The following is a 24,703-nucleotide window of genomic DNA, read 5'->3' as shown; positions in this document are numbered from 1 at the left end:
ATGGAAGTGTTGAAAATGCGATCATTGGTGACAGAACAACTGACATCCTTACATCATTTGCTTCGGCATCAGTCAGGGTTCCTCTGAACCATAATCGGTGGGTAGTGGCCATTCACTGCAGTAGTATCTCTTGAGCGGCCTGTGCGAGGCATGTCATCGACACTTCCTGTCTCTCTGTATCTCCTCCATGTCCGAACAACATGGCTTTGGTTCACACCGAGACGCCTGGACACTTCACTTGTTGAGAGCCCTTTCTGGCACAAAGATACAATGCGGAGGCGGTCCAACCGCGCTATTGACCGTGTAGGCATGTTCAACTACAGACAACGCGAGCCGTGTACCTCCTTCCTGGTGGAATAAGTGGAACTGATCAGCTGTCTGACCAGGCGCTGCTCATTGGTGGTTGATTACATCTTTGGGCGGGTTTAGTGACGTCTCTGAACAGTCAAAAGGACTGTGACTATGACACTATATCCACAGTCAACGTCTATCTTGAAGATTTCTGGGAACCGGGGCGATGCAAAACTTTTTTAATGTGTGCATTACGTGATGACTGACTATGGACATAATAGTACCAAGTCACTCTGTTAATTAAAAAGAAAGAGTAGACTGATGGGACATCGAAACAACATCCAATATGGTGCTATGGTTCGAATCCTTGTCAGGTGTTTTTTTAAATATTTTTTAGACATCTGTTCCCTAGTTCTCGTCGTGTGTAAGTAGGACATCATTTTGTCACCCCGGATCCCAGGGGACTCACCACTCTTTCGTGAGCCGGCCGGAGTGGCCGATCCACTCTAGGCGCTTCAGTCTGGAACCGTGCGACCGCTACGGTCGCAGGTTCGAATCCTGCCTCGGGCATGGATGTGTGTGCTGTCCTTAGGTTGGTTAGGTTTAAGTAGTTCTAAGTTCTAGGGGACTGATGACCTCAGATGTCAAGTCCCATAGTACTCAGAGCCATTTGAACCACTCTTTGGTGAGTACGTGCTTGGTTGCTACAAGGTCCCAGGCTTTGCAAAGCTTCTTCCCTTTCAATGCTGCACGACTATCCTCCTGGTATTCTTTTCCACTTCCTTGGGGACCAAGTCATCTTCTTAGTGATACTGAACGCCTTGGCAAAAATGTGTACGGATTCGTCGCGTCCACCCATCTTTCTTTCCCTGCCCTTCCTTTTCTTACTATTCCTCCTCTTTGGCGTTTGACGTCTCTCGCTTTGCTTTTCTTCTTTTTCCCCCCTGTGCATTTTTAAAGACTAGTCCACTGTGAAACGTAAAAGTTGACTGGATAACCCGTAATTCCCAGCCCTGGGTCGACAAGTAGGGCTCATACGACCCCTGGTAAAGGCCATGTCTAGGGAGTGGTGACTGCATGAGCTGGTACCTTTCTCTGTGCCGATTGGTACCTCTGACTGGAGTCTGGCAGGTGTCACGTGAGGTGTGAACATTCACCTCAGGCTGGTGAGCTGTTCCTGATGGGGTTCCTCAGCAGGTATGAGCAGGTATTATGGGAGATGAGTTCCTCATCTCAAAAACGTAAATGGACTGAGGCGAAAGAATCGACTCCTCTCCCGGCTGCACCCAAATACCTCATGCTGTCACACACGGAAGGTGGTCACAGTTTCACGATAGTTAATCCATTTGTTATTCAGAAGGGTGCAGATGCAGTTGCCAGTCCTGTGAAATCCTGCTCTTGGTTGCGTTGTGGGAACTTCCTTTTGCAGACAGAAAGTGCTTTTCAAGCACAGAAACTACTTTACGCAACACTATCCTGTTAAAGCAGAGATCCACTGCACTCTGAATTTCTCCAGTGGTGTCATATAATCTCCACTGCTTCATGACCTGTCCAAGGTTGAAATAACAGCCTCTTTCACTGACCAGGGAATTACTGAAATTCACTGGATCATGAAGAGGGTTGGTAAAGAATTTCTACCAACCCACATTCTATTCCTCACATTTGACCATGTGGTACATCCATCAAAAATTGAGGCTGGTTATGAAGCTAATACTGTCAGATCATATATTCCAATTCTCATGCGTTGCTATAAATATCAGCATTACAACCACACCTGTGAATCTTGTGAAAATGCAGCCAAATACATAAACTGTGGCAGGGACGCTCATGAGGGTGTGTGTCCACATCCCCACCCTCACTGTATCAAATGCAAGAGTTATCATGCTGGTTCCTCCTGTGACTGTCCAATCTAAATGAGAGAGCTGTTCAGGAGATCCAGAGGAAGGAAAAGATTCCTACTCACATTGCTCAAAAATAGTGGCTAACCACAAACCTTGTAAACCACTCTCTGGCAATTACGGTATATTTCTCGTTTCACCTCCGCCTATGAAGGACATAGCCCTTCAAACTTGCAACTTCCAGTTCAGTGCCATGGTTGTGAAATAGACCAGCTCCAAGATCACACCCTCATCTTCACCTGCTACAGGTCCACACCATACCAATCAACCTTTTCCTGCGCCAGCGAAATCGCATGCCTCGCAATCAGAAGCTCGGAAATCGAAAAAGGAGTATAACCGCAATGACTTTTTCCACACACCCAGCCAGCCAACGTCTGGGTATGCGCCTGACAAACTCCAAGGTTCGAAGCAGCCAAACAAACGATCTTCCCTTTCTCCACCTCAGCGTTCTTCTTTAGCAGCGTCACCACGCGATACACTCACCCGGCTGACCTCCTTTTCACTGGGATGCACTGCCAAGAGTCTGCCGGCCAACCAAAGGTGAATACTGATATCTCTATCGAACTAACCAGGATTCTCCAGCCTCTGAACCTGGTCAGTATCCATGTTCAGATTCTGCACTCAGCAACCACCTTATTTGACCCATCTCGTGTCATCGGGTATGGTTACTCTCCAATGGGACATTCACGGAATCAGATAGAATAGGACTGAATTACAGCTCCTCCTACCATGATACTGTCTAGTTGATTTCTGCCTCCAGGAAACAAAATTACGCCCTCACGATCGCTTCCACCTCCGACACTTCTGTCCATTTTGTCCCTCCCCTTGAAGTGGGGACTCAGGCTCTTGGGGGAGCCATTTGCTCACTCAAAACGACGTCTATAGTAACACTATTTTCTTACACACCCAGCTTAAGGCTATTGTTATCTGTGTTTCCCTTCCCAGTTTCACCTTCTCTTACTCCATCTACTCACCCTCGTCTTCCACTGTCACCAGGGCAGACTCATTTGGAACTTATTGCTCAACTTCCTCCTCCCTTTTTGCTGCTATCCCTCTTCAATGCCCACCATCCCCTTTGGGGATCTCCACGGCCCTGTCAGAGTGGCTCTCCTTGTAGATAAGACCCAACTCAATCTAAACTGTTTGAACACGGCTACACCCACATTTCTTTCCAATTCCACAGATTTCTTTTCCCACTTGAACCTTTTGATCCGTACTGCTCAGCTTGTTTGTCGTCCCGAATTATCCGTTTCCTCCGACACACACTCGACTGACCATATCCCCTGCGTCATTCGTTTGCTGATGCCCATCGCATTTGTGTGTCCAACCAACTGGTGGCGTTCCAAAGCTGACTGCCAGCTCTACTCCTCACTGGCCGTTTTCGATGAACATCATTTCCCCTGCACTGATGAGCAGGTAGGATACCTTACAAACACTATCCTTACTGTCTCGTAATGTTTCATACCTCGCGCTTCTTCCTTGCCGTGACGTGGACCCGTCCCCTGTTGGAACGAGGCTTTCCGCGACGCAATCAGCGCGTAGAGACGAGCTTTCCGCGTTTTTAAACTCCACGACGGCGAATTGTATCGGTTATAAACAGCTATGTGTTCAGTGTCGCCGCATTTTTATGGATAGCAAAACAGTTAGTTCGCTTTCTTTTCAAAGCTCTTTTAACAGTTTTACTCCCTCTTCTGTTGTTTCGGGTAATCTCTGTCGGCTTTCAGGAAACGCGGTTCATTCCCCAGTTCCTGGTCTGACCGTAGCGAACAATGTCATTGTAGACCCTCTTGATATCCTCAACACTTTGAGCCAATGTTTTGCATACCTTTCGAGTTCCAACCACTACCATCCTGCCTTCCTTTTTCTGAAACAGGCGGCTGAGGCAATGTTTCTTCTCCCAGGATCGTGAATATTACAATACTACTTTTACTATGAGGGAGCTTAAACATGCACTCTCTTCGTCCTAAACATCAGCTCCAGGACTGGACGACGTTCACAACACCTATCTCCCGAGGGCCTTCGCCTTCTCCTCCATGAATATAACTGCATTTGGCCAAATGGCACATTTCCCAGTCGCTAGCGTGAGACCATCGTCATTCCCATACCTAAAGGTGGTAAGGAAAAAGACCTTCCTTCCCGCTATTGCCCAATTTCCTACACCAGTAGCGTCTGCAGGGGTAGGTCGCTTTCGTTTGCTGCTTCGACACCTGTTCCCCTTGGCCACGCGGGGTAGCCACGCGGTCTGGGGCGCCTCGTCACGGTTCGTACGGCTCCCGCCATCGGAGGTTCGAGTCCTTCCTGGGATATGAGTGTGTGTGTTGTCCTTAGCGTAAGTAGGTTTAAGATAGATTAAGTAGTGCGTAAGCTTAGGGACCGATGACCTCAATAGTTTGGTCCCATAAGACACTGCAACAAATTTCCATTTTTTTACATTCCCCATGTGTGCGAGCTCTTCATTGCTCTGGATTCGTGCCAAGGTATGTGTCCATTTTGGAGCCTATTCGCTTCCTAAGGAACCTACTCCTGGCTTGGTGTATCGCAGCAAGTTTCTCGCACTTCACACGCAACTTGGGGACAGTGTTCTCGTCTCCATCAAAGGTTCCAAAACCGACCATGGCGTCGGGTGTGCCTTTGTACTTAGCGATGATCCTTTTCAATATTGGTTCCTTGCCCAGTGCTCAACTTTTATTCCAGAGCTCTACACCCTTTATCGGACGACCCAGTACATCCAGCGACATGGGCTTCCAAATTGTGTCATCTACTCAGATTCTCTCAGTGCCCTTCAAAGCTTCCAGTGCTGTTCTCAGTCCACCACCTAGTGCAACGGATCCAAGAATCCCTGCATTCGCTTACTGTGGGAGGGAGCCAATTTGGTGTTCCTGTGCATTCCTGGTCACGTCGGCATGCCAGGGAATGGTGCTACTGATGCTGTTGCAAAGGCTGCAGCTGTCCACCCTCAGCCTGTTAGTTGTTTTGTTCCCTCAGGTGACTTTGTCACTGTCTGTCAGCATGTAGTATCAGTTTGGAGTGCACAATGGTATTCTCTCCAGGGGAACAAACTCTGGGACATTACGCCTCTCCCAATAGCATCGTCGACTTCCTCTCGGCCCTCACATCGTGAGCAGGTCATTCTATCCTGACCGCGAATGGGACACTGTCGTTTTAGTCACCGCCATTTATTAAGTGGCGACCCTGCACCACTCTGTGCCTACTGCCCTCAACCCTTGACAGCCCGTCACTTTCTGATCCCATGTTCATTTTTTAATTGTTCACGTTTACGTCTATGGTTGCCGTCTACTTTGACAGATGTTTTAGCGGATGACACACGTTCTGTCTATCGTATCTTACGTTCTATTCGCCGCAGCGGCATGGCGAAGCAAACGTGATACCCTCCATGGGGAGCTACGCCATCTCAACGGTATTTTGAGAAATTTTCCCTAGGAACGTCCTGGTCCATAGCTGTTCTTCTTTTAAACTTGCTTGACTGAGTTTTTGCTTTTTTCCTCTTGGTTTTTATTTAGTAGCGGTTTTTCCTTACATTACGATACAGGAGCTTACGACCTTGGCAGTTTTGCGCCCTAAAGCACCAACCACCACATCATTTTGTCACATGACAATAGGCTATCACATGACAATGTGACCCATGTGTCTACAAACCATGCAGCGCACAACCATAACTGGTTCTGTCCAGTTCATGTAGGTCGGCTTCACGATGGGACACACCAGAGGATGAATCTCCCCAGGGGGCTCACCGCTCTTTGGTGAGTACGTGCTTGACGACCACAGTGCCCCAGCCCTCGCACCAGCTCCTCTCTTTCTGTGCTACTTGTCTCCTCCTGTCCTTTTCCTCTCTGTTGGGGACATGTCTCGTGCCTCCATGGTCTGCTTGTAGGAATATTCTCCCTTGTACTACTCTTTCCCTGTAGTGCTCTTTCCTCGTTTTGCTCCTTCCCTGTTTAGCTCTCTCCCTGTTCACTTTTTCCATGTTCCGCTCTTTCCTTGTTCCTTTCTTTCCTTGTTCTGCTCTCTTTTTCCTCCGCTGCAGCGTTTGAGGAAATCCTTTCTTTCTTCCTTTCATTCTTATCTTTTTTCTCCTCCCTGTGTGTGCCTGATGGCCACCCACGCGTAGCAGGACACTGGGTAACGGGTAATTCCCAGCCATGAGTTGGAACGTAGGGCTCGCACGTACCACCTGGTACCAGCCAGGCCCACGGAGGTGTGATTACCTGAGCTGTTACCTTCCTCCTCTTGATAGGTCCCTCCGTCAGCCATTATGGAGGTATGACCTAAGGTGAGGACAATCACCTGAGGCGGGGGCCTCCCCTGTGAAGGGCCCCTGGCTGGAAGGAGCGCGCCATCAGAGACGCTGGCAATCATGGGGGATTTCTTCCCAATGACTGATTTTCCTTCTGTTTCTCTGAGTGTTTCACATAAAATAATGCGGAATAAGGCTCCTGCCTCAATGTCTCTTCCTGTAGCGCCTCGATATCTAGTAGTCTCACATTTAGACGAAAACATGACTTTTGCTACTTTTAACCAATTTGTTATGCAGAAAGGCGTGGATGGCATCGCCGACCCTATGAAGTCATGCTCTCGTCTCCGCAATGGAATTCTGCTTTTGGAAATTGATAGTACTCTCCAGGTCCAGAAACTACTCAAGGCCCAAATCCTCCCCGAATATCCTATATAAGTGGATTCTCAGGACACTTAACTCGTCCCACAGTGTATCTACACCCAGCTGTTGGATGGTATGACGGAGGACGAAATAACTAATTATCTATCAGATAAGGCATTGCTGCTATTCCTGCTCATGGTGAGGTCATGATGCTTCTACGAGATTATGTTTGTCATCGTCCTATCCCCTTGCACACCCACTTGCAAGCAGTTGCTGCCGATGTTTTCCTTCCCGCATTTAGATTTCCCTTCTGCACCATCTATATCCCTTCGGCTTCTGCTGTCACTAGAGCGGACCTGGTTCAGCTTGTTGCTCAGCTTCCTCCACCCTTTCTGCTCCTCGGTGACACCAACACCCGTCATCGTCTTTGGGGCTCGCCTGTCACCTGTCCGAGAGGTTCTCTTTTGGAGGACCTTCTTAATCATTTTGATCTTGTGTGCCTTAACACCGGCGAAGCCACGTCTCTCTCTGATTCCACGCACACTTATTCCCACTTAGACCTCTCGATCTGATCTGCCCAGCTCGCGCGACGTCTCGAGTGGTGTGCTCCTTCCGATACTTACTCGAGTGACCACTTACCTTGTGTGACTCGCCTGCACAGTCATACCCCGCCACAAGGGCCCTCACATTGGAAATTCTTTCTTGCTGACTGGAGGCTCTATTCATACTTGGCAGTCTTTGACGAACGGCCGTTTCCCAGCTGTGATGATCAGATCGAGCTCCTCGTGGACGTTATTCTCTCGGCTGCCTAATCCTCTATCCCACTTCTCCTCCCGGTCCCTCGGTGGACTGTAGAGTGCGGCAGTGCGATTCGTGCCCGACGACGTGCGCTTCGTGTCTTTCACCGTCATCCTACGTTAACGAACTGCAACCGCTACAAGCAACTACGTGCGCAGTGCCGTCGCACTATTAAGGAAAGCAAGTAAGCGTGGCGGGTTTCCTTCACTAGCTCGTTCGACAGATTTCTCTCTCTTTTGGGGTGGGCCTGCGCTGGCTTTCCGGGACTATCGCCCACTCCCGGATTTCTGGGCTGACTGTGGCGGGAAACGTCATAATCGACCCTGTTGATGTTTTCACCGCTTTGGGGCGTTACTTTGCGGAGGTTTCAAGCTCCACCCACTACAATCCAGCCTTCGTTCTTCCTAAACAGGCGGTGGAGGCTCGTGCAATCTCTTTTCTCTCTTTGAACCAAGAATGCTACACTACTCTTTTTACTATGAGGGAGCACGAGCGTGCTCTCTCCTCATCCAGGTCTTCTACTCCTGGGCCCGATACAATCCACGTCCTCATGCTGCAGAATCTTCCTCCTGCGGGAAAACTCTTTCTTCTCGATACCTACAACCGTACCCACAACCGTATTTGGAATGACGGTGTATTTCCCATGTTTTGGCGTATAATTACTATTGTTCCCCTGCCTAAGCCTGGTAAAGACAAATCTCTTCCTCCCAGTTATCGCCCAATTTCCCTTACCAGCAGCGTTTGTAAGGTAATGGAATGCATGATCAATGATTAATTAGTGAGGTGGCTGGAGTCACACCACCTTCTCACTAATGCTCAGTGTGGGTTACGAAAGTGCCGCTCAGCGGTTGAACATCTCGTCATCCTGTCTACGTTCATCATGAATAATTTTCTGCAAAAGCTTGAAACAGTGGCCATGTTCTTTGTATCTGGAGAAAGCCTATCATACTTGTTGGTGGACGGGCATTCTACGTACTATGCATACATGGAACCTTCACGGTCGTCTTCCCATATTCATCTGCGAATTTTGAACAGACAAAGTTTTCCGGGTATGTGTGGGTTCCTCCTTATCCCACACCTTTTCGCAGGTGAACGCGGTGCCTCAGGGATCCGTACTGAGTGTCGTCCTCTTCGCCATAGCCATCAACCATATTATGGACTGCCCTGCAGCTACCATTTCCGGCTCTCTTTTCGTTGACGACTTCGCTGTTTATTGCAGCCTCCAGCGGACGTGTCTCCTGCAACGCTGTCTTCAACGTTGTCTGGTCCGTCTCTATTCGTGGAGTGTCACAAATTGTTTCCGCTTTTCTGCTACCATATCAGTTTACGTCAACTTCTCGCAGTAGAAGGTGTTTCTTCCATCGTCCTTACGACTGCGCCATATCCTCTCCCGTTCATGGATACAACGAAGTTCTTAGGGCTTACGTTCGATACCAAACTTAGTCGGTCTCCCCACGTGTCCTACCTGTCTGCACGCTGCACCTAGTCCCGCCATGTCCTTCAGGTATTGAGTGGCACCTCTTAAGGAGCTGACTGGACTGTCCTCCTCCACGTCTATCGATCTCTGGTCCGCTCCAAGTTGGATTATGGATGCACTGTCTACTCATGTGCACAGCCGTCATGCAGAAGCTGGTGAACTACCACTGTCATACCGGCGCGACATTCTACTCAGTAGGTATGCGTGTCGGCTTTCTTAAATGCCAGGCCACCCAACCTCTGACCTTTTTTTTATGACATTCTTGACCGCCAATACGAGATGTACGTTCCTTCTCTGCAGCCTTCCGGCCTCCGCTTTCGTCACCAGCTTCAGCAGCTGCAGTTCACACTTCCTGCCACTTTCCGAATGGGTGAGAGCCCTTCACCACTTTAGCTTCAATCACAGGTTTGTGTTCATTTTGACCTCAGCTCATTCCCGAAGGATTCAACTCCAGAGCTGACGTATTGCTGCAAATTTCTCGAACTTCACTCACAACTTGCCGATAGCATATTTTTGTACACTGATCGTTTCAAGTCCGCCACGGTGTTGGCTGTGCTTTTGTCGTTGGGGCTGATAAGTTTCAATACCGGCTTCTCGAGAAGTGCACAATTTTTATTGCAGAGCTTTTTGCCCTCTGTCAGGCTTTTCACTTCATCTGCAGACACCAACTCACTCGCTGTGTGATCTGCTCTGACTCCCTCAGTGCCCTTCAGAGTCTAGATGATCCTGATCCAGCTCACCCCATGGTTCGACGGATCCATGACTGCCTCCATTTGTTCCCAGATGGGGGAGCCAAAGTGATGTTCCTGTCCGTGTTGGTATGCCTGGGAATGATGCTGCTGATGCTGCAGCTAAGACCGCAGTCCATCTCGGTCGGCCTGCCTATTACTCTGTTCCCTCGCAAGATATTTGTAATTTTCTGTATCGGCATATCACGTCACTTTGGCATGACCGTTGGTGCTCCCTTCATGGGAAGAAACTCAGAGAAGTCAAACCTTTCCCAACAGCTGGTCGACTTCCTCCCGGCCGTCTCGCTGTGAAGAAGTAATGTTAACCCGGTTGCGAATAGGGCACTGCCGCTTTAGTCACCGTCACTTGTTGAGTGGCGACCCTGCACCCAGCTGTCCTTTCTGTAGCCAGCCATTAACAGTCAGACATTTCGTGATCCTCTGCCCCTATTTTAGCCACTTACATCTCAGGGTCGGGCTGCCGCCCGCTTTGCCGGGCATTTTAGCGGATGACGTGCGAACTGTGGCTCGCATTTTAAATTTTTTAAAAAGCAAAAGAGATTTGATTTCTCCCTGGTGACTCCGGTGTCTTGTCGACTCTTTTAGATACTCTTCCGTATCGTCTTGACGTTTTCGATTTGGTTTTTCTTCCTTTCTGTATTGGTCCTCGAAACGGTTTTTCCTTTGCGGTGCCACAAAAAAAACAGAGGATGAATATGTCGATATCATTTTAGTGGTGGGCACTTCTGGTAGCCAAGATGCTGCTGCTGCTGCTGCTGCTCCTCGTGCACATGCTGTGCGGTACCCTCAAATGTGCCATCCTGATAAGAATACTTTTGTTGCCTGGGGCAACCAGTAATCTTCGTCCACAGGTAATGGACAAGGGTCGTCCAAGGACTAGACGTACTCCACATACAGAGGACGTGCTTCTTGTAACCATTCACGAATCACAACAGCGAAGTATCCATGATATTGCAAGGCAGTTCCAGATGTCTCAATACTGGTGTTGAAGTATTGCACAGTGAAGAACTGCATCCATATCGTTACATGTTAACTCAACACCACACCCCAGGGGGTCCACAACTATTTTGTGGATATGTGTGTAGTGAGCATGGGACCTCAAGCTGGTGTGGCCCTCTTTCCTTTCCGGGCTGCATACCTTCCTTTTCCACATCCTTCCCCATCCCCCATCTCCCCCCCCCCTCACCTCCACCTCTTCCCTTCCCTTTCTCCCCCTTTGGGAGTATGTTTAGTGCCTATGCCCAGAGACGGACGCTTCAAACTGCAAAACAGTCTCTCTTCTTTGCTTTCTCTGCTGGCAAGTCTCTGTCCTTCCTTTGTCCTTCTCTTTTCCTTACTTCTTCTCTTTACCCTCTTCTCCACTGCGGCGTTTGAGACCTCTCTTCTTTTCTTTCCTTTCCTTTTCTTTGTTCCTCCCTTTCTCTTTTCTCCTCCCTGTGCATGTCTGAAGGCCGACCCACGCATTCCCACGCATAGTCGGTGACGGGGTAACGCCTAATTCCTCGCCCCGGGTACACAGATAGGAAACGTACGTACCCCCCTGGTAATGGCCAGGCCCAGGGAGGGGTGATTACCCGAGCTGGTATCTTCTAAAAGTGCCGACTGGTCGCTCCATCTGTTTCTCAGGAGGTGTGACCTGAGGTGTGAACAATCATCTAAGGCGGGAGTGCCCTCAGAGAGGGCCCCCACAAGCAAGGATCACGCCATTGAAGACGCCGGTAATCATGGGGGATACTTCCACAAAGGTTTCCTCATCGTCTACTATGTCTGCTCACAAGCGAATGTTAAATGAGTCTCAGCCACAGACAGTTCTTCCATCGTTGCCACAGTTCCTTGTTGTATCTCGGTCTGACGAAGGTCAAGACTTCTCCACAGTCAACCCTTTCATTATTCAGAAAGGTGTCGACGCAATTGCAGGTCCTGTAAAGTCTTGTTCCGATTACGAAATGGCACCTTGTTGTTAGAAACAGTCAGTGCCCTCCAGGCACAAAAATTGCTGCGTACTTCACTGCTACACACCTTCTCTGTCCGGGTGGAAGCGCACTGCACTTTAAATTCATCACGTGGGGTCGTTTATACACGCTCCCTCGACGGATTGTCCGACGAAGAAATTCAAAACTACCTGTCTGACCAGGGCGTCACGGCTGTTCATCGAGTCTTGAAAAGGGTTGACAAGAACATCGTTCCAACCCATACTGTCTTCTTGACATTTGACAGAGTTCAACTCCCATCGAACATAAAAGTGGGCTATGAGATAATTTCCGTTCGCCGTTACATCCCAAACCCTACGTGTTGCAATCGGTGTCAGCGGTTCAATCATACCAGCCAATCCTGTTCCAATCCGGCCAAATGTGTTACATGTGGCAAGGATGCCCATGAGAGTGCTTGTCCACCTCCATCCCCTCATTGCATCAACGTATGGATGACCACGCGGCTTCCTCTAGAGATTGCCCCATTTTCAAAGACGAAAAGCTCGTCCAGGAAATCAGAGTGAAGGAAAAGGTGTCGACCTTTGCTGCTCGAAAGTTATTCGCCAGTCGAAAGCCCACTGTTCCTCATGCAGGTAAATACAGCACTGTCCTTGCGTCTCCTCGGCCTACAAAGGAGGCAGCCACGCAGACTTGTGATCTCACCTTCAGTGCCACAGTCGTCAGATCGGCCAGTGCAAAGATCGCCCTTTCAACCTCGCCACTATCACCTGCTCACTGTATGGCTCACCCTTCGTTGGGTTCTGCTAAATCACGAGCCCCAAAATCAGACACCCAGACTTCCAAAAAAGAGCCTACTCGTGAAGATTTTTTACGTACCCCGACTTCACAACCATCGATTCCTCCCTCATCTCAACGTCCTGTTTCCAAGAAGGCTAAAAAGAAACCCAGTTCTCTCCTTCTCCGCCACGACGTGTCTCATCTACAGTGCCACCTAGCGGTAACCGCCCTCGGCCGTCTTCTGAGTCGCCGAGGTGCACTGCTGGCGGCCGATCAACCGGGCGATCGGTGATGGCAGGAGCTGCTCCCGAATAACCTATGGATGAGGATCTTCTGCCTTCAGCTAAATGCCGTTCCATGCCTTCGGCCGCCGACTCTGAGCAGTCGTTGAGTTGAGGGCAACCTTGGTCACATTCTTCCCTTTTCTGTCCACCCTATGTCCATTATCCATTGGAATATCCGCGGCATTCGAGCCAATGGGGATGAATTGTCGATCCTCTTACGATCCTACTCGCTGGTCATCTTCTGTCTCCAGGAAACAATGCTGCGTCCCCACGAACGCTTTGTTTTCCCTCATTTTCAGTCAGTCCGATTTGATCTCCCCTCTGTTGATGGCACTCCAGCACATGGAGGACTCATAATTCTTCTCCATGATACTGTCCATTACGAGCCAATCCCCTTAAACAGTTCCTTACAAGCCGTTGCTGTCCTTTTCTGGATACACCTTCTCTCTTTGTACTGTCTACATTCCATCTTCCACACCAATGGCAAGAGCTGATCTCCTTCATCTTCTTGGTCAGCTTTCGCCCCCCCCCCCGCCCCCCCATTTGCTGGTTGGGGACTTCAATGCCCACCAACTACTTTGGGGATCTCCGCGTCCTTGGCCGCGCGGCTTACTATTGATAGACGTCTTCCACCAAGGGGATCTTGTTTGCCTCAACTCTGAGGACCCTACATTTTTGTCTGCCTCCATGACAAATTTCTCTCATTTGGACCTTTCGGTCGGTACTGTTCCACTTGAATGGTTCGCTCTTGCTGATACACACTCGAGTGACCACTTTCCATGTCCTTAGATTGTAGCCACAACTGCCATATATGCGCCCGAGAGGCTGGAAGTTTTCCAAAGCCGACTGGACACTTTTTTCATCTCTAGCGACATTCGATGACCGTCACTATCCTAGCGTCGACGATGAGGTCACTCATATTACAGAAGTTATTCTTACAGCTGCGGAACGTTCAATACCTTGCACCTCCGATTTGCCCCGGCGCCCCCCAGTTCCTTGGTGGAACGAGGCATGCCGTGACGCAATACGTGAGCGGCGACGTGCTCTTCGCGTTTTCCGCCACCATCCTACTTTGGCCAACTGTATGCGCTATAAGCAGTTCCGTGCGCGATGCCATCGTGTTATCCGCTATTGCAAGAAGGCAAGCTGGGACTTCTTTACTAGCTCATTATCACCTTCCCTCCCTCCTCGGAAGTTTGGAGTCGGATTCGACGGTTATCTGGCGCGCCTAGTTCCTCCCCGGTCTCTGGGCTCACTACCACGCATGATACCTTAGTGAACCCCATCGCAATTTCTAACTCATTGGGTCAAAAATTTGCTGAGATTTCGAGCTCTTCAAATTACCCACTAGCTTTTCTCCCGAAGAAACTTGCTTTCTCCTCTCAAAATCGCGAAAGCTATAATACTGTTTTCTCCATTCGGAAACTCCAACACGCACTCTCATCTTCTCGCTCTTCCGCCCCAGGACCGGATGGTATCCACATCCAAATGCATTTATCATAACATGGTCTGCGCTACCTGCTTCGCCTTTATAATCGAATTTGGGCAGACAGTACTTTTCCCAGAAAATGGCGGGAAGCTATCGTCGTTCCTGTTCCGAAACCTGGAGAGGACAAACATCTTCCCTCTAGCTATCGCCCCATTTCTCGCACGAGTAGAATATGTAACGTTTTGGAACGTATGGTGAATTGCCGTTTAGCCTGGTGGCTGGAGTCCTGAAGTCTTTTAACACTTGCCCAATGCGGTTTCCGAAAGCATCGTTCTGCCGTTGACCATCTTGTTGCTCTCTCCACTTATATCATGAACAGTTTTCTCAGGAAACCCCAAACAGTAGCAATATTTTTTGATCTGGACAGAGCATACGATACCTGTTGGGGGACAGGCATCCTCAGAACATTGTTCTCTTGGGGCTTTCGAGGTCGGCTGCCCCTTTTGCTTCGTGAATTTATGGCAGAGCGCACACTTAAAGTGCAGGTGAACACTACTTTCTCCCACGAAAGGGGGTACCCTAGGGCTCGTGCTAAGTGTTGTACTGTTTGTCATTGCCATAAATCCAACTATGGATTGTCTCCTTCCCGATGTCTCGGGCTCCCTGTTTGTGGACGATTTTGCGATCTACTACAGCTCTCAACGGAGCAGCCTTCTTGAACGACAAGGATGACTCGATCGCCTCCACTCTTGGAGCATCGAAACCGGCTTCCCCTTTTCTCCCAGTAAGACCGTTTGTGTCAATTTTTGGTGTCGTACGGAGTTTCTTCTGACTTTCTTAGATCTAGGCCCTGTCAACGTTCCGTTCGCGGACGTCGCTAAATTCTTGGGTCTTATGTTTGACAGAAAACTGTGCTGGTCCTCCCACAATTTCTATCTTTCACCTCGCTGTCTGCAACCCCTCAACACACTCCTTGTCCTGAATGGTACCTCCTGGGGAGCGGACCGAGTGGTCCTTCTCCGCCTCTATCGCACCTTAGTGCGCTCGAAATTGGACTATGGAAGCACAGGTTACTCCTCTGCTCGGCCGTCTGTTCTTCGGCGTCTCGACTCTGTCCACCACCGTGGATTACGTTTAGCGTCTGGAGCTTTTTACACCAGCCCTGTGGAAAGCCTTTATGCTGAGACTGCTGAACCTCCGCCGTCCAATCGACGTGCTGTCCTTCTGAGTCGTTATGCTAGCCATCTGTCTTCCATGCCTGCTAATCCGATATTTTTTGCGACGCCTCCTTGGATTTAGGGTATGCAGGCCGCCCTTCCTCCCTACTACCACCGGGAGTCCGCTTTCGTCAAATGCTACGTTCTCTTTCCTTCCACTTTCCTAAAACTTTCTCGACAACTTGGGGTACAGCACCGCCTTGGCTCCGGCCCCGGACCTGCCTGCTTCGTGACCTTTGTCAGTTTCCCAAGGATGGTACACCTTCTCTTGTTTATCGTCGGGCATTTGCTGCTCTATGCGCACATATGAAGGATGCCACATTTATTTACTCTAATGGCTCTAAAACATCATTTGGTGTTGGGAGTGCCTATATTGTTGGCGACCCCCCTAATTGATTTCGTCTTCCCGACCAGTGTTCGGTTTTTACTGAGGAGCTTTACGCTGTTTCTAGGGTGCCCAATACATCCGTCGCCATCAGCGGATACAGTATGTTATCTGCTCAGACTCTCTCAGCTCTCTCCTTAGTCTCCAAGCTCTCTACCCTGTCCACCCTCTGGTCCACCAGGTTCAGGACTGCCTCCACTTGCTCCATGGGGGGCGTCCCTGTGACGTTCCTCTGGATCCCAGGACATGTTGGTATCTGTGGAAATGAGGCGGCCGATATAGCGGCCAAGGCTGCAGTCTCTCTTCTTCAGCCTGCTGTTCGCATGGTTCCCTTCGCCGATCTACGGAGTGTTTTATGTCGTCGTGTTGCTCTTTTACGGCACGCATATTGGTCGACACTTCCCAATAATAAATTGCGGAATGTGAAAGCTCTTCTCTGTGCTTGGACCTCTTCCTCACGAACTCGTCGTCGGGAGGAGGTAATTTTAACTAGACTCCGTATAGGGCACTGTCTTTTAGCCATCGACATCTTTTAAGCGGCGATCCTCCACCACTCTGTCCCCACAGCTCTCAACTGTGGAGGGTGAGACACCTTTTACTTGAGTGCCCCTATTTTACTCCGTTATGCGCCCGTCTACAGCTGTCGCCTGATATATCTTCCATTTTAGCAGATGACACGAGCTCAGCTGATCGCGTTCATGAGTTTATCAGTGTTAGTGAGATGACGTCAGTCATTTTAAGCTCATTTTGGTGACAAGCTACCCCCCTTCTACAGTGGTTTTCCCACTTTTTTGAGTTTCGCTCCCATTGCTGCTGGTTTCCAGTTTGGTTTCTTTACCTTTTCCTAAGTCACAGACCGGGCGCTAATAACCGTAGCAGTTTTGCGCCCTAAAACCATTAAAAAAATCTCAACACCAGCGGCCAGAGGACTGCATTTAACGAGTACAGTTTTATGAATGGCTTTTGCACCAAGCAAAAGATAACGTGATATGGACTGACGAATCTACACTCCTGGAAATTGAAATAAGAACACCGTGAATTCATTGTCCCAGGAATTGGAAACTTTATTGACACATTCCTGGGGTCAGATACATCACATGATCACACTGACAGAACCACAGGCACATAGACACAGGCAACAGAGCATGCACATTGTCGGCACTAGTACAGTGTATATCCACCTTTCGCAGCAATGCAGGCTGCTATTCTCCCATGGAGACGATCGTAGAGATGCTGGATGTAGTCCTGTGGAACGGCTTGCCATGCCATTTCCACCTGGCGCCTCAGTTGGACCAGCGTTCGTGCTGGACGTGCTGACCGCGTGAGACGACGCTTCATCCAGTCCCAAACATGCTCAATGAGGGACAGATCCGGAGATCTTGCTGGCCAGGGTAGTTGACTTACACCTTCTAGAGCACGTTGGGTGGCACGGGATACATGGGGACGTGCATTGTCCTGTTGGAACAGCAAGTTCCCTTGCCGGTCTAGGAATGGTAGAACGATGGGTTCGATGACGGTTTGGATGTACCGTGCACTATTCAGTGTCCCCTCGACGATCACCAGTGGTGTACGGCCAGTGTAGGAGATCGCTCCCCACACCATGATGCCGGGTGTTGGCCCTGTGTGCCTCGGTCGTATGCAGTCCTGATTGTGGCGCTCACCTGCACGGCGCCAAACACGCATACGACCATCATTGGCACCAAGGCAGAAGCGACTCTCATCGCTGAAGACGACACGTCTCCATTCGTCCCTCCATTCACGCCTGTCGCGACACCACTGGAGGCGGGCTGCACGATGTTGGGGCGTGAGCGGAAGACGGCCTAACGGTGTGCGGGACCGTAGCCCAGCTTCATGGAGACGGTTACGAATGGTCCTCGCCGATACCCCAGGAGCAACAGTGTCCCTAATTTGCTGGGAAGTGGCGGTGCGGTCCCCTACGGCACTGCGTAGGATCCTACGGTCTTGGCGTGCATCCGTGCGTCGCTGCGGTCCGGTCCCAGGTCGACGGGCACGTGCACCTTCCGCCGACCACTGGCGACAACATCGATGTACTGTGGAGACCTCACGCCCCACGTGTTGAGCAATTCGGCGGTACGTCCACCCGGCCTCCCGCATGCCCACTATACGCCCTCGCTCATAGTCCGTCAGCTGCACATACGGTTCACGTCCACGCTGTCGCGGCATGCTACCAGTGTTAAAGGCTGCGATGGAGCTCCGTATGCCACGGCAAACTGGCTGACACTGACGGCGGCGGTGCACAAATGCTGCGCAGCTAGCGCCATTCGACGGCCAACACCGCGGTTCCTGGTGTGTCCGCTGTGCCGTGCGTGTGATCATTGCTTGTACAGCCCTCTCGCAGTGTCCGGAGCAAGTATGGTGGGTCTGACACACCGGTGTCAATGTGTTCTTTTTTCCATTTCCAGGAGTGTAGCTTCACTTGTGAAATAATTTGTCAACCTCCACAACATCCATTTTTGTTTGGAACACAATCCACATGTCAACAGTGAACATGACTTTGAGGCACACTTTGGCATAAAACTGTGGGCTGGAATCGTAGGAGGAGTAGTTTTAGGCCCTTACCTATTGCCGGGCAATTTGTATGCGCGCCTGTATCGTACGTTTCTTTGCAATACTTTGCCTGAAGCATTAGAAAATGGTTTCAGCATGGTGGTACACCTCCACACTTTGGAATAAATGTGCAAGTCTTTTTATACAAAGCGTTTCCAGGAAATGGATGGGACATGAAGATCCAATGTTCTGGCACATTATTGGTGGGAACACTTAAAGGAACAAGTTTATAGTATTCCACATACGTATATACAAAATCTAACAGATCACATGCATGCTGCTTCAGCACCAGTGAATGCAGGTGTATTGCGTAGGGTCCAGAAAAATATGATGCAGCAAATGGCGAAGTGCTTGCAGATGCAAGGTGGTCGCTTTGAACATCTTCTCTAAAGTGAACATTGCACGTATGTGTACGTACTGACTCTAAGAAGGGATGCCCGGACATCTGATGTACAAAATGGAATTATCGTGCATAGCATATGCGCAACTAGTTGTAGCCTACCTATTATGTTTTTGTACCTTTTATTATTATCATCGTATGCATCAATTACAGTAATACACATTTAGCAAAACAAACCTCACTGGATACAGAAGATGTTACTGTATCCACTAATTTTTCTATTGGCTTTATTTGTGTCGTGGACGAAACGAAATGGTCGTTTATGTCTGTAAGAAGTTCATGTTATGTGTTAATATTTAAATAAAGGTAACAGTAACAGAAAGCCGGCCGAAGTGGCCGTGCGGTTAAAGGCGCTGCAGTCTGGAACCGCAAGACCGTTACGGTCACAGGTTCGAATCCTGCCTCGGGCATGGATGTTTGTGATGTCCTTAGGTTAGTTAGGTTTAACTAGTTCTAAGTTCTAGGGGACTAATGACCTCAGCAGTTGAGTCCCATAGTGCTCAGAGCCATTTGAACCATTTTTTAGTAACAGAAAGCAGTACGCAAGGTAACTGTGGACCAAATAAAATTGCCCTAGGTGACTGAAGGGAGCCAGGACGTCTCCTAACATAACTGATGGGTCGAGAGAGGCTGGTTCCATCATGATCAATAATGAGGTCGTAAGGCGCAATGGGCATCTATGCCACAGCTTTACGTGGGCGCTGATGTAGAAGACCACCGCCCTGTTATAGATGCTGACGAGGCTGAAATGCCTTCTGTCCTTGGGTGGAGTGAGGGACTTGTATCTAATTTTAAACAACATCCCTTTTCTGACAAAGAAGCTCTAATGGTCATAACACTAAAAGCCTGTCCCAGGGATTGTGTGACGTGTGGAAGCCATGGTGCTAAGTACAAGTTGGCATAATGTGCTCACAGCACGATATTTGAAGACCATAAGGGTTGATCCACTATGCTGGCCCATAGGCGTCTATAGTTCAGTGTTATCGTGTGCAAGATGTTGGGTGTGAAGTCCAGTTCTAGGCATCATAGAGCGTTGGTAAGCAGAGAGGGGCAACGCTCCCTTGTGACAAACCTGACCCTATAAGCAGCTTTAGTGACTTGTCGATGTTGAGTTTACTTTCTGATGCTGTTGCGTATATTACAACCTAGGACATGACATCTCTTATGTCATCGGCTCCACGGATGATGAACACCACATCATCAGCATACACCATGGACTGGTAAACTCATCAGCCAAATTGGAGTCCTGTTACTCGTTGACTCAGGCTACACAACAAAAGGTTCCAAGGTCAAAGCATAAAGAACCATAGGAACAGAACAGCCCTCGTGCACGAAATGGTTGATGTGAAAGGTATCTGTCAGGCAGCCACTGACAAGTGCCCATGATGGTGCCGCCTGTAGAAGGTGCATTATTGCATCAGTGAAGGCACCCGGATATCGCATCGTGCGTAGCACTGCAGTGACATAGGTGTGGTTGACACAATCATCTGCCCGACTAAAATCCAGTGAGGTCAGCACGCATGGCTGGCGCTGGATCCATGCTAGGAAGATTAAATTCCTGTATTGGCACAGAGCAGATCTGATATTGTATTGACCTCCTAGGGAAGTCTAGGCTGTGGAGTGATTGAACATTGTATTCGGTTTTCCACCAGCTGTGTGAAAATTGTCGAGTCACTGTTAAGCATTATCAAAGGCTGGTAGTCTTGCATTCAGATTCCACCTTTATGTTTGTGTATTGACACTACCAGACCTTCAAAGAAAGCCTCAGGTGACAGATTATGGGGGACAGCAATTATCTTCAGATCTCAGTCGAACATGGTGTCAACGGCCATTGGGAAGTCCTGTAAAATTCCAATGGGAATTTTTAAGTTGCAAGTTGATGGATCGAAAGCCGTTCCTGAGACGTACTGTCATGAGCTCACGACCTCATAGTGGATCTGTGTAGCTGAAGGATCAGCAGTGCGACGATCTTTACCTTGGCGCTATTGATCAGCATTTGGTGATTTGGTGAGGGAGGCATAGCGGAACACTCTCGAAGGATGGTATAATATTGGATATTGCTGCATCCCTACCATACACCACCATTATCCGCTAGGAAGCTGGCTTTGTACATTTGATTCATTAAGTTAATGCTGATCTGAAGTGAATATGATGGCCAACCACTTGGTGCCATGTGGTCTCCACTCCGACCCTGCACACTTGTGAGGCGATGTGGTTAGTGTCCTGCTTCCAGCGGAGTTGACTACTCCATATGCAGAAGGGACAGCAGTATCACAGATATGTGCTATGTGGTCAGTGAGGGCCATAGTGGCCTACTTCCACACGTCTTATAACTGCCATTAGGATATGTGTGATGTAAAACCAATCTGCTTCAAGAGCTACTGATAAGGTGGTGGAATCCAGGGGGGTCAACAGCTGCTAATCAGTGGCCCCCAGTCCTTGGAAGTTCCACAGGATCCAGTCTCCAACGAGCCAGTTCGGCTGAACGTTACTCCCACATACTTGTATAAACTTGTGGGTCTTTCACAAGCCTGGAAGTGGTATTGACGCGAGGTCTCCGCAGAGTGACTGATGTTTTTGTTCCATGTGTTTTATTTAGTCACAACTTTAAATATTGTGTAGAATAATAACCGCTACCAATGACCGCAGAATGTGGTTTTATGTGGCACACGACCGGTTTCGGGCTTGTGCCCATGTTCAAGTGGTTTACATTCATGTACATGTTTCCACACTCATTGTCAGAAACGACTATTTGAATCAAAAACAAACAGTGATCTCAGTGGAAAGATGCACGTGCATAAAAGCCAGTTGAAGATGGGCACAAGCCCGAAACTGGTCGTGTGTTAAATAAAATCACCTCCTATTGTAAATGGTAGCGGTTATTATTCTACCCATCAAAAGAAACAGTCACGGAATTCTACTACATCGATTACGGATGAAGTTAGATTTTAAATAATATTGTGAAATAATGAATATTACCATAAGTTCGTTACAGTAGTACTTATTAGATAATCATCAACATCGCTACAATCACCCGTTTCACATCAACTACTTAACAAACGCTTCCTATAAACTCTTCCATGCAATTAGGTCCCCAGAGAAACGCATCCATGTTGCTGCTGCTTTTCTAATGTGATCCGCTCAACTTCTATTAGGTCATTCATTGTCTTTGTCTTGTCTACTGTCTTGGACTCAAGCAACGTATTTCCTCTATGAGTCTGCCATCGACTTTAAGGACGCCATGTCAGGCATTCCAAGTGCCGGCTGTCGCAGTCGAAGTCTGAGGCAGCCGTGAGGAGATGCGCGCTATGGTCGCTGTCCGCCTCCACGTCAGAGCCCCCGGTGCCGGGTACTACATGTCTCAGACGACAGAGGGAGAACGAGGCAAGGCAGTACTCACGCTGACGTCGATTCCGGCGGCGACGCCGTTGGCGTCGTAGAGCATGCAGACTCGAGGGTCGTCCTCCATGCAGTAGGTGGTCACGTTGGAGGTGACGCCGGAGTCCACGGCAGCCACCCAGCCGTCGGACGTCGCGTCGCTCACCGTCTTGGGCATGTCGAAGAACGACGCCAGGTGGAAGATGTCCACGAGGCCCAGGACGGACCACCTCACTAGCGAACAAGTAGGCGCAGATCAGGCCTACTGAAGCCAGGGGGATAGGATGTTCTAGTCCTACCTATGTGCCAGCGCACGTGCTTTTATGTGTGTGTGTGGGGGGAGGGGGCGGGGGGCGATGGAGTGTCTCACGTCTTACCCTGTACATGCCCCAGGACAGCTACTTAACTGTATGGAAAGTTCAAGAAAGTGTCGAAGTTATTGTATATATATGCCTCTTAATTTCTGTCTCTTGAATGGTGCACTCTTAACAGTGTCACGAATTTGATATCACAGGTGATGTCCTTTCATTTTGCGTCTCAGGAGCTGCACTGTTGGTTGAAAAGACGAGAACGAGTCGTCTATAGTTTGAATCTTGTATAATTTCAGAGTAAAGGTGCACGGAAGACAAAAGAGTATGCAGAGGATCGAATAGCAAATGCCGTTTGCAACGCTAGATAAGCTTCTGTGAGCAATTATGAGTGACGTCGTAATCTGTCAGCAGCTCTCACACCCCTTGTTAGTGGAGAGTTTCGTGTTTGATACCAAAGTAGGTAGAGGCTCGACGAACACCGCTTAGAAAGAGGTAGAAAATGTAGCTCGTATGGGCATGAAAGGCTATACGTAACCCTAGCAGCCACTCGAAAGAAATCTCTTATTCCATTATTGTTTTTTCCTAGTGAATTACCAATGTTTTCTCTTTTCGAGTGTGTTTCTTGCCTCCTAATGACCTTCTTGCACCACAGAATTTCGCAGGGAATCTTGCTGCGCTGGTTGACCATCTAATACGTTTCGTGTTCTCCACGGCTTAGAATCAGTGTTGTCAGCAACACCCAACGAGAGGCTGACGGTGACTCTACTGCAGACATAAATCATACGAAGAATGATGATGGAAAACGTTCTAAGTGCCAAATGTGAGATTATCAGGCGAATGAAAAATGGTTCTATCTCTGTATGTACCTAACTGATTTATATCTAAAATATTGAGAAGATATATTGATGCCACAGAATTATGCTGATTATCGGATCACCGCACAAGAGATGAGACGAAGCACAAAATAAATACTTTACTAAGAACGTTCTTTGTGCTATACCAGGAAGCGAACTGATTTTAACTGCTAATGAGAAAGTTTCTCCAAATTGTTTCTTGTAAAGAAGAAAACCACTAACAGCCTCTGTTAATAAGACTATTTATTTCCACAAATAGTTTCGAAATAATAGATTCATCTTCAGACGGCTGTTCGCATTTGCTGTAGTTTACATTAATTTTTTAATTTTTTTCCGACAATTTATGTAAAGAACAGCAGATGTAATTTAAAAGTCAACAGCCGTCTGGAGATGAACGTGTCGTTTCTGTACAGGTTACGGTGCTGTTTGTGGACAGAAACAGCATTACAGTATTAACAGTGGTCGTTTCCTGTTTTCTTCTTTGCAAGAATCAATTTGTATTTTATGCACAGCCACGATCTGATAAACGTCAGTTTTCGACAAAACAGCGCGTAGGAAGTTTTCGTTATGAGTGCCGTTAATATTGAGGCAATACGTTTCATTTTTGATAATGCAGAATTGGGTTTTCAATAATTAGAACTGTAACCAACAAAAACAGGTTCTCATATTTTTCTGTCCTTGGAACTGCAAAGGGAAGCACAGCTTGACACAGAAAGCCCTGCTCCATCTACTGACGCATGTTTGTCAGACTTTCTCCACCGTGTGGAAAACTGGATCAAGTTTAGCGACACACAACAGAGTGTCAGGAACACAGAAGCATTGGATATGCGGTCTAAGATGAAAATGGCACTGAGAGCGTTTTTCATTTCCGCTCTTCATGTATTTCTCATGTGCTCTAAATATGAAGATTATAGGAATGACACAATCCATCAAGCAGAGATATAAAAATTTCCTCGTAGTATTCCCGGCTATGTCGTTACATGTAAGATAGTATACAAATTCATCATAACGCGTCACCTTAGGGTGTTCTTTGTAGTCCTAGTACGCTACTCAGTTTAATACAAACCTAATTATAAATAACAAATATTTGAAGTTGAGACGTGAACTGAGAAGAGAATTTGCAACACACACACACACACACACACACACACACACACACACACACACACACACACACATATATATATATATATATATATATATATATATATATATGGTGTCTCACCTAACTCTGCCACCTCAAGTATGTCTGGAACAACAATAGGTATTCAAAAACGGTTTTCACCAGCGTGAACGTACGGTAGGGAGTTAGGAAACCAGATACTACGCGAAATTTTAAAA

The 24,703-nt window shown here is 48.4% G+C and overlaps 1 protein-coding gene across 1 annotated transcript in view; it reads right to left on the bottom strand.

Moving 5' to 3' along the window:
• Positions 1 to 24,703, bottom strand: part of LOC126481145 (uncharacterized) — a 57,902-nt gene that overhangs the window by 22,741 nt on the left and 10,458 nt on the right. Inside the window, exon 3 of the mRNA XM_050104700.1 lies at positions 22,220 to 22,431. Coding sequence (XP_049960657.1) covers positions 22,220 to 22,431 — 212 coding nt within the window. The remainder of the gene's footprint in view (positions 1 to 22,219; positions 22,432 to 24,703) is intronic.

Source organism: Schistocerca serialis, chromosome 5 (genome assembly GCF_023864345.2).
Source record: "Schistocerca serialis cubense isolate TAMUIC-IGC-003099 chromosome 5, iqSchSeri2.2, whole genome shotgun sequence".
Classification (NCBI taxonomy): Eukaryota; Metazoa; Arthropoda; class Insecta; order Orthoptera; family Acrididae; genus Schistocerca; species Schistocerca serialis.
Note: the sequence above shows the minus strand (reverse complement) of the source record. Positions and strands in the feature narration are given on the sequence as shown.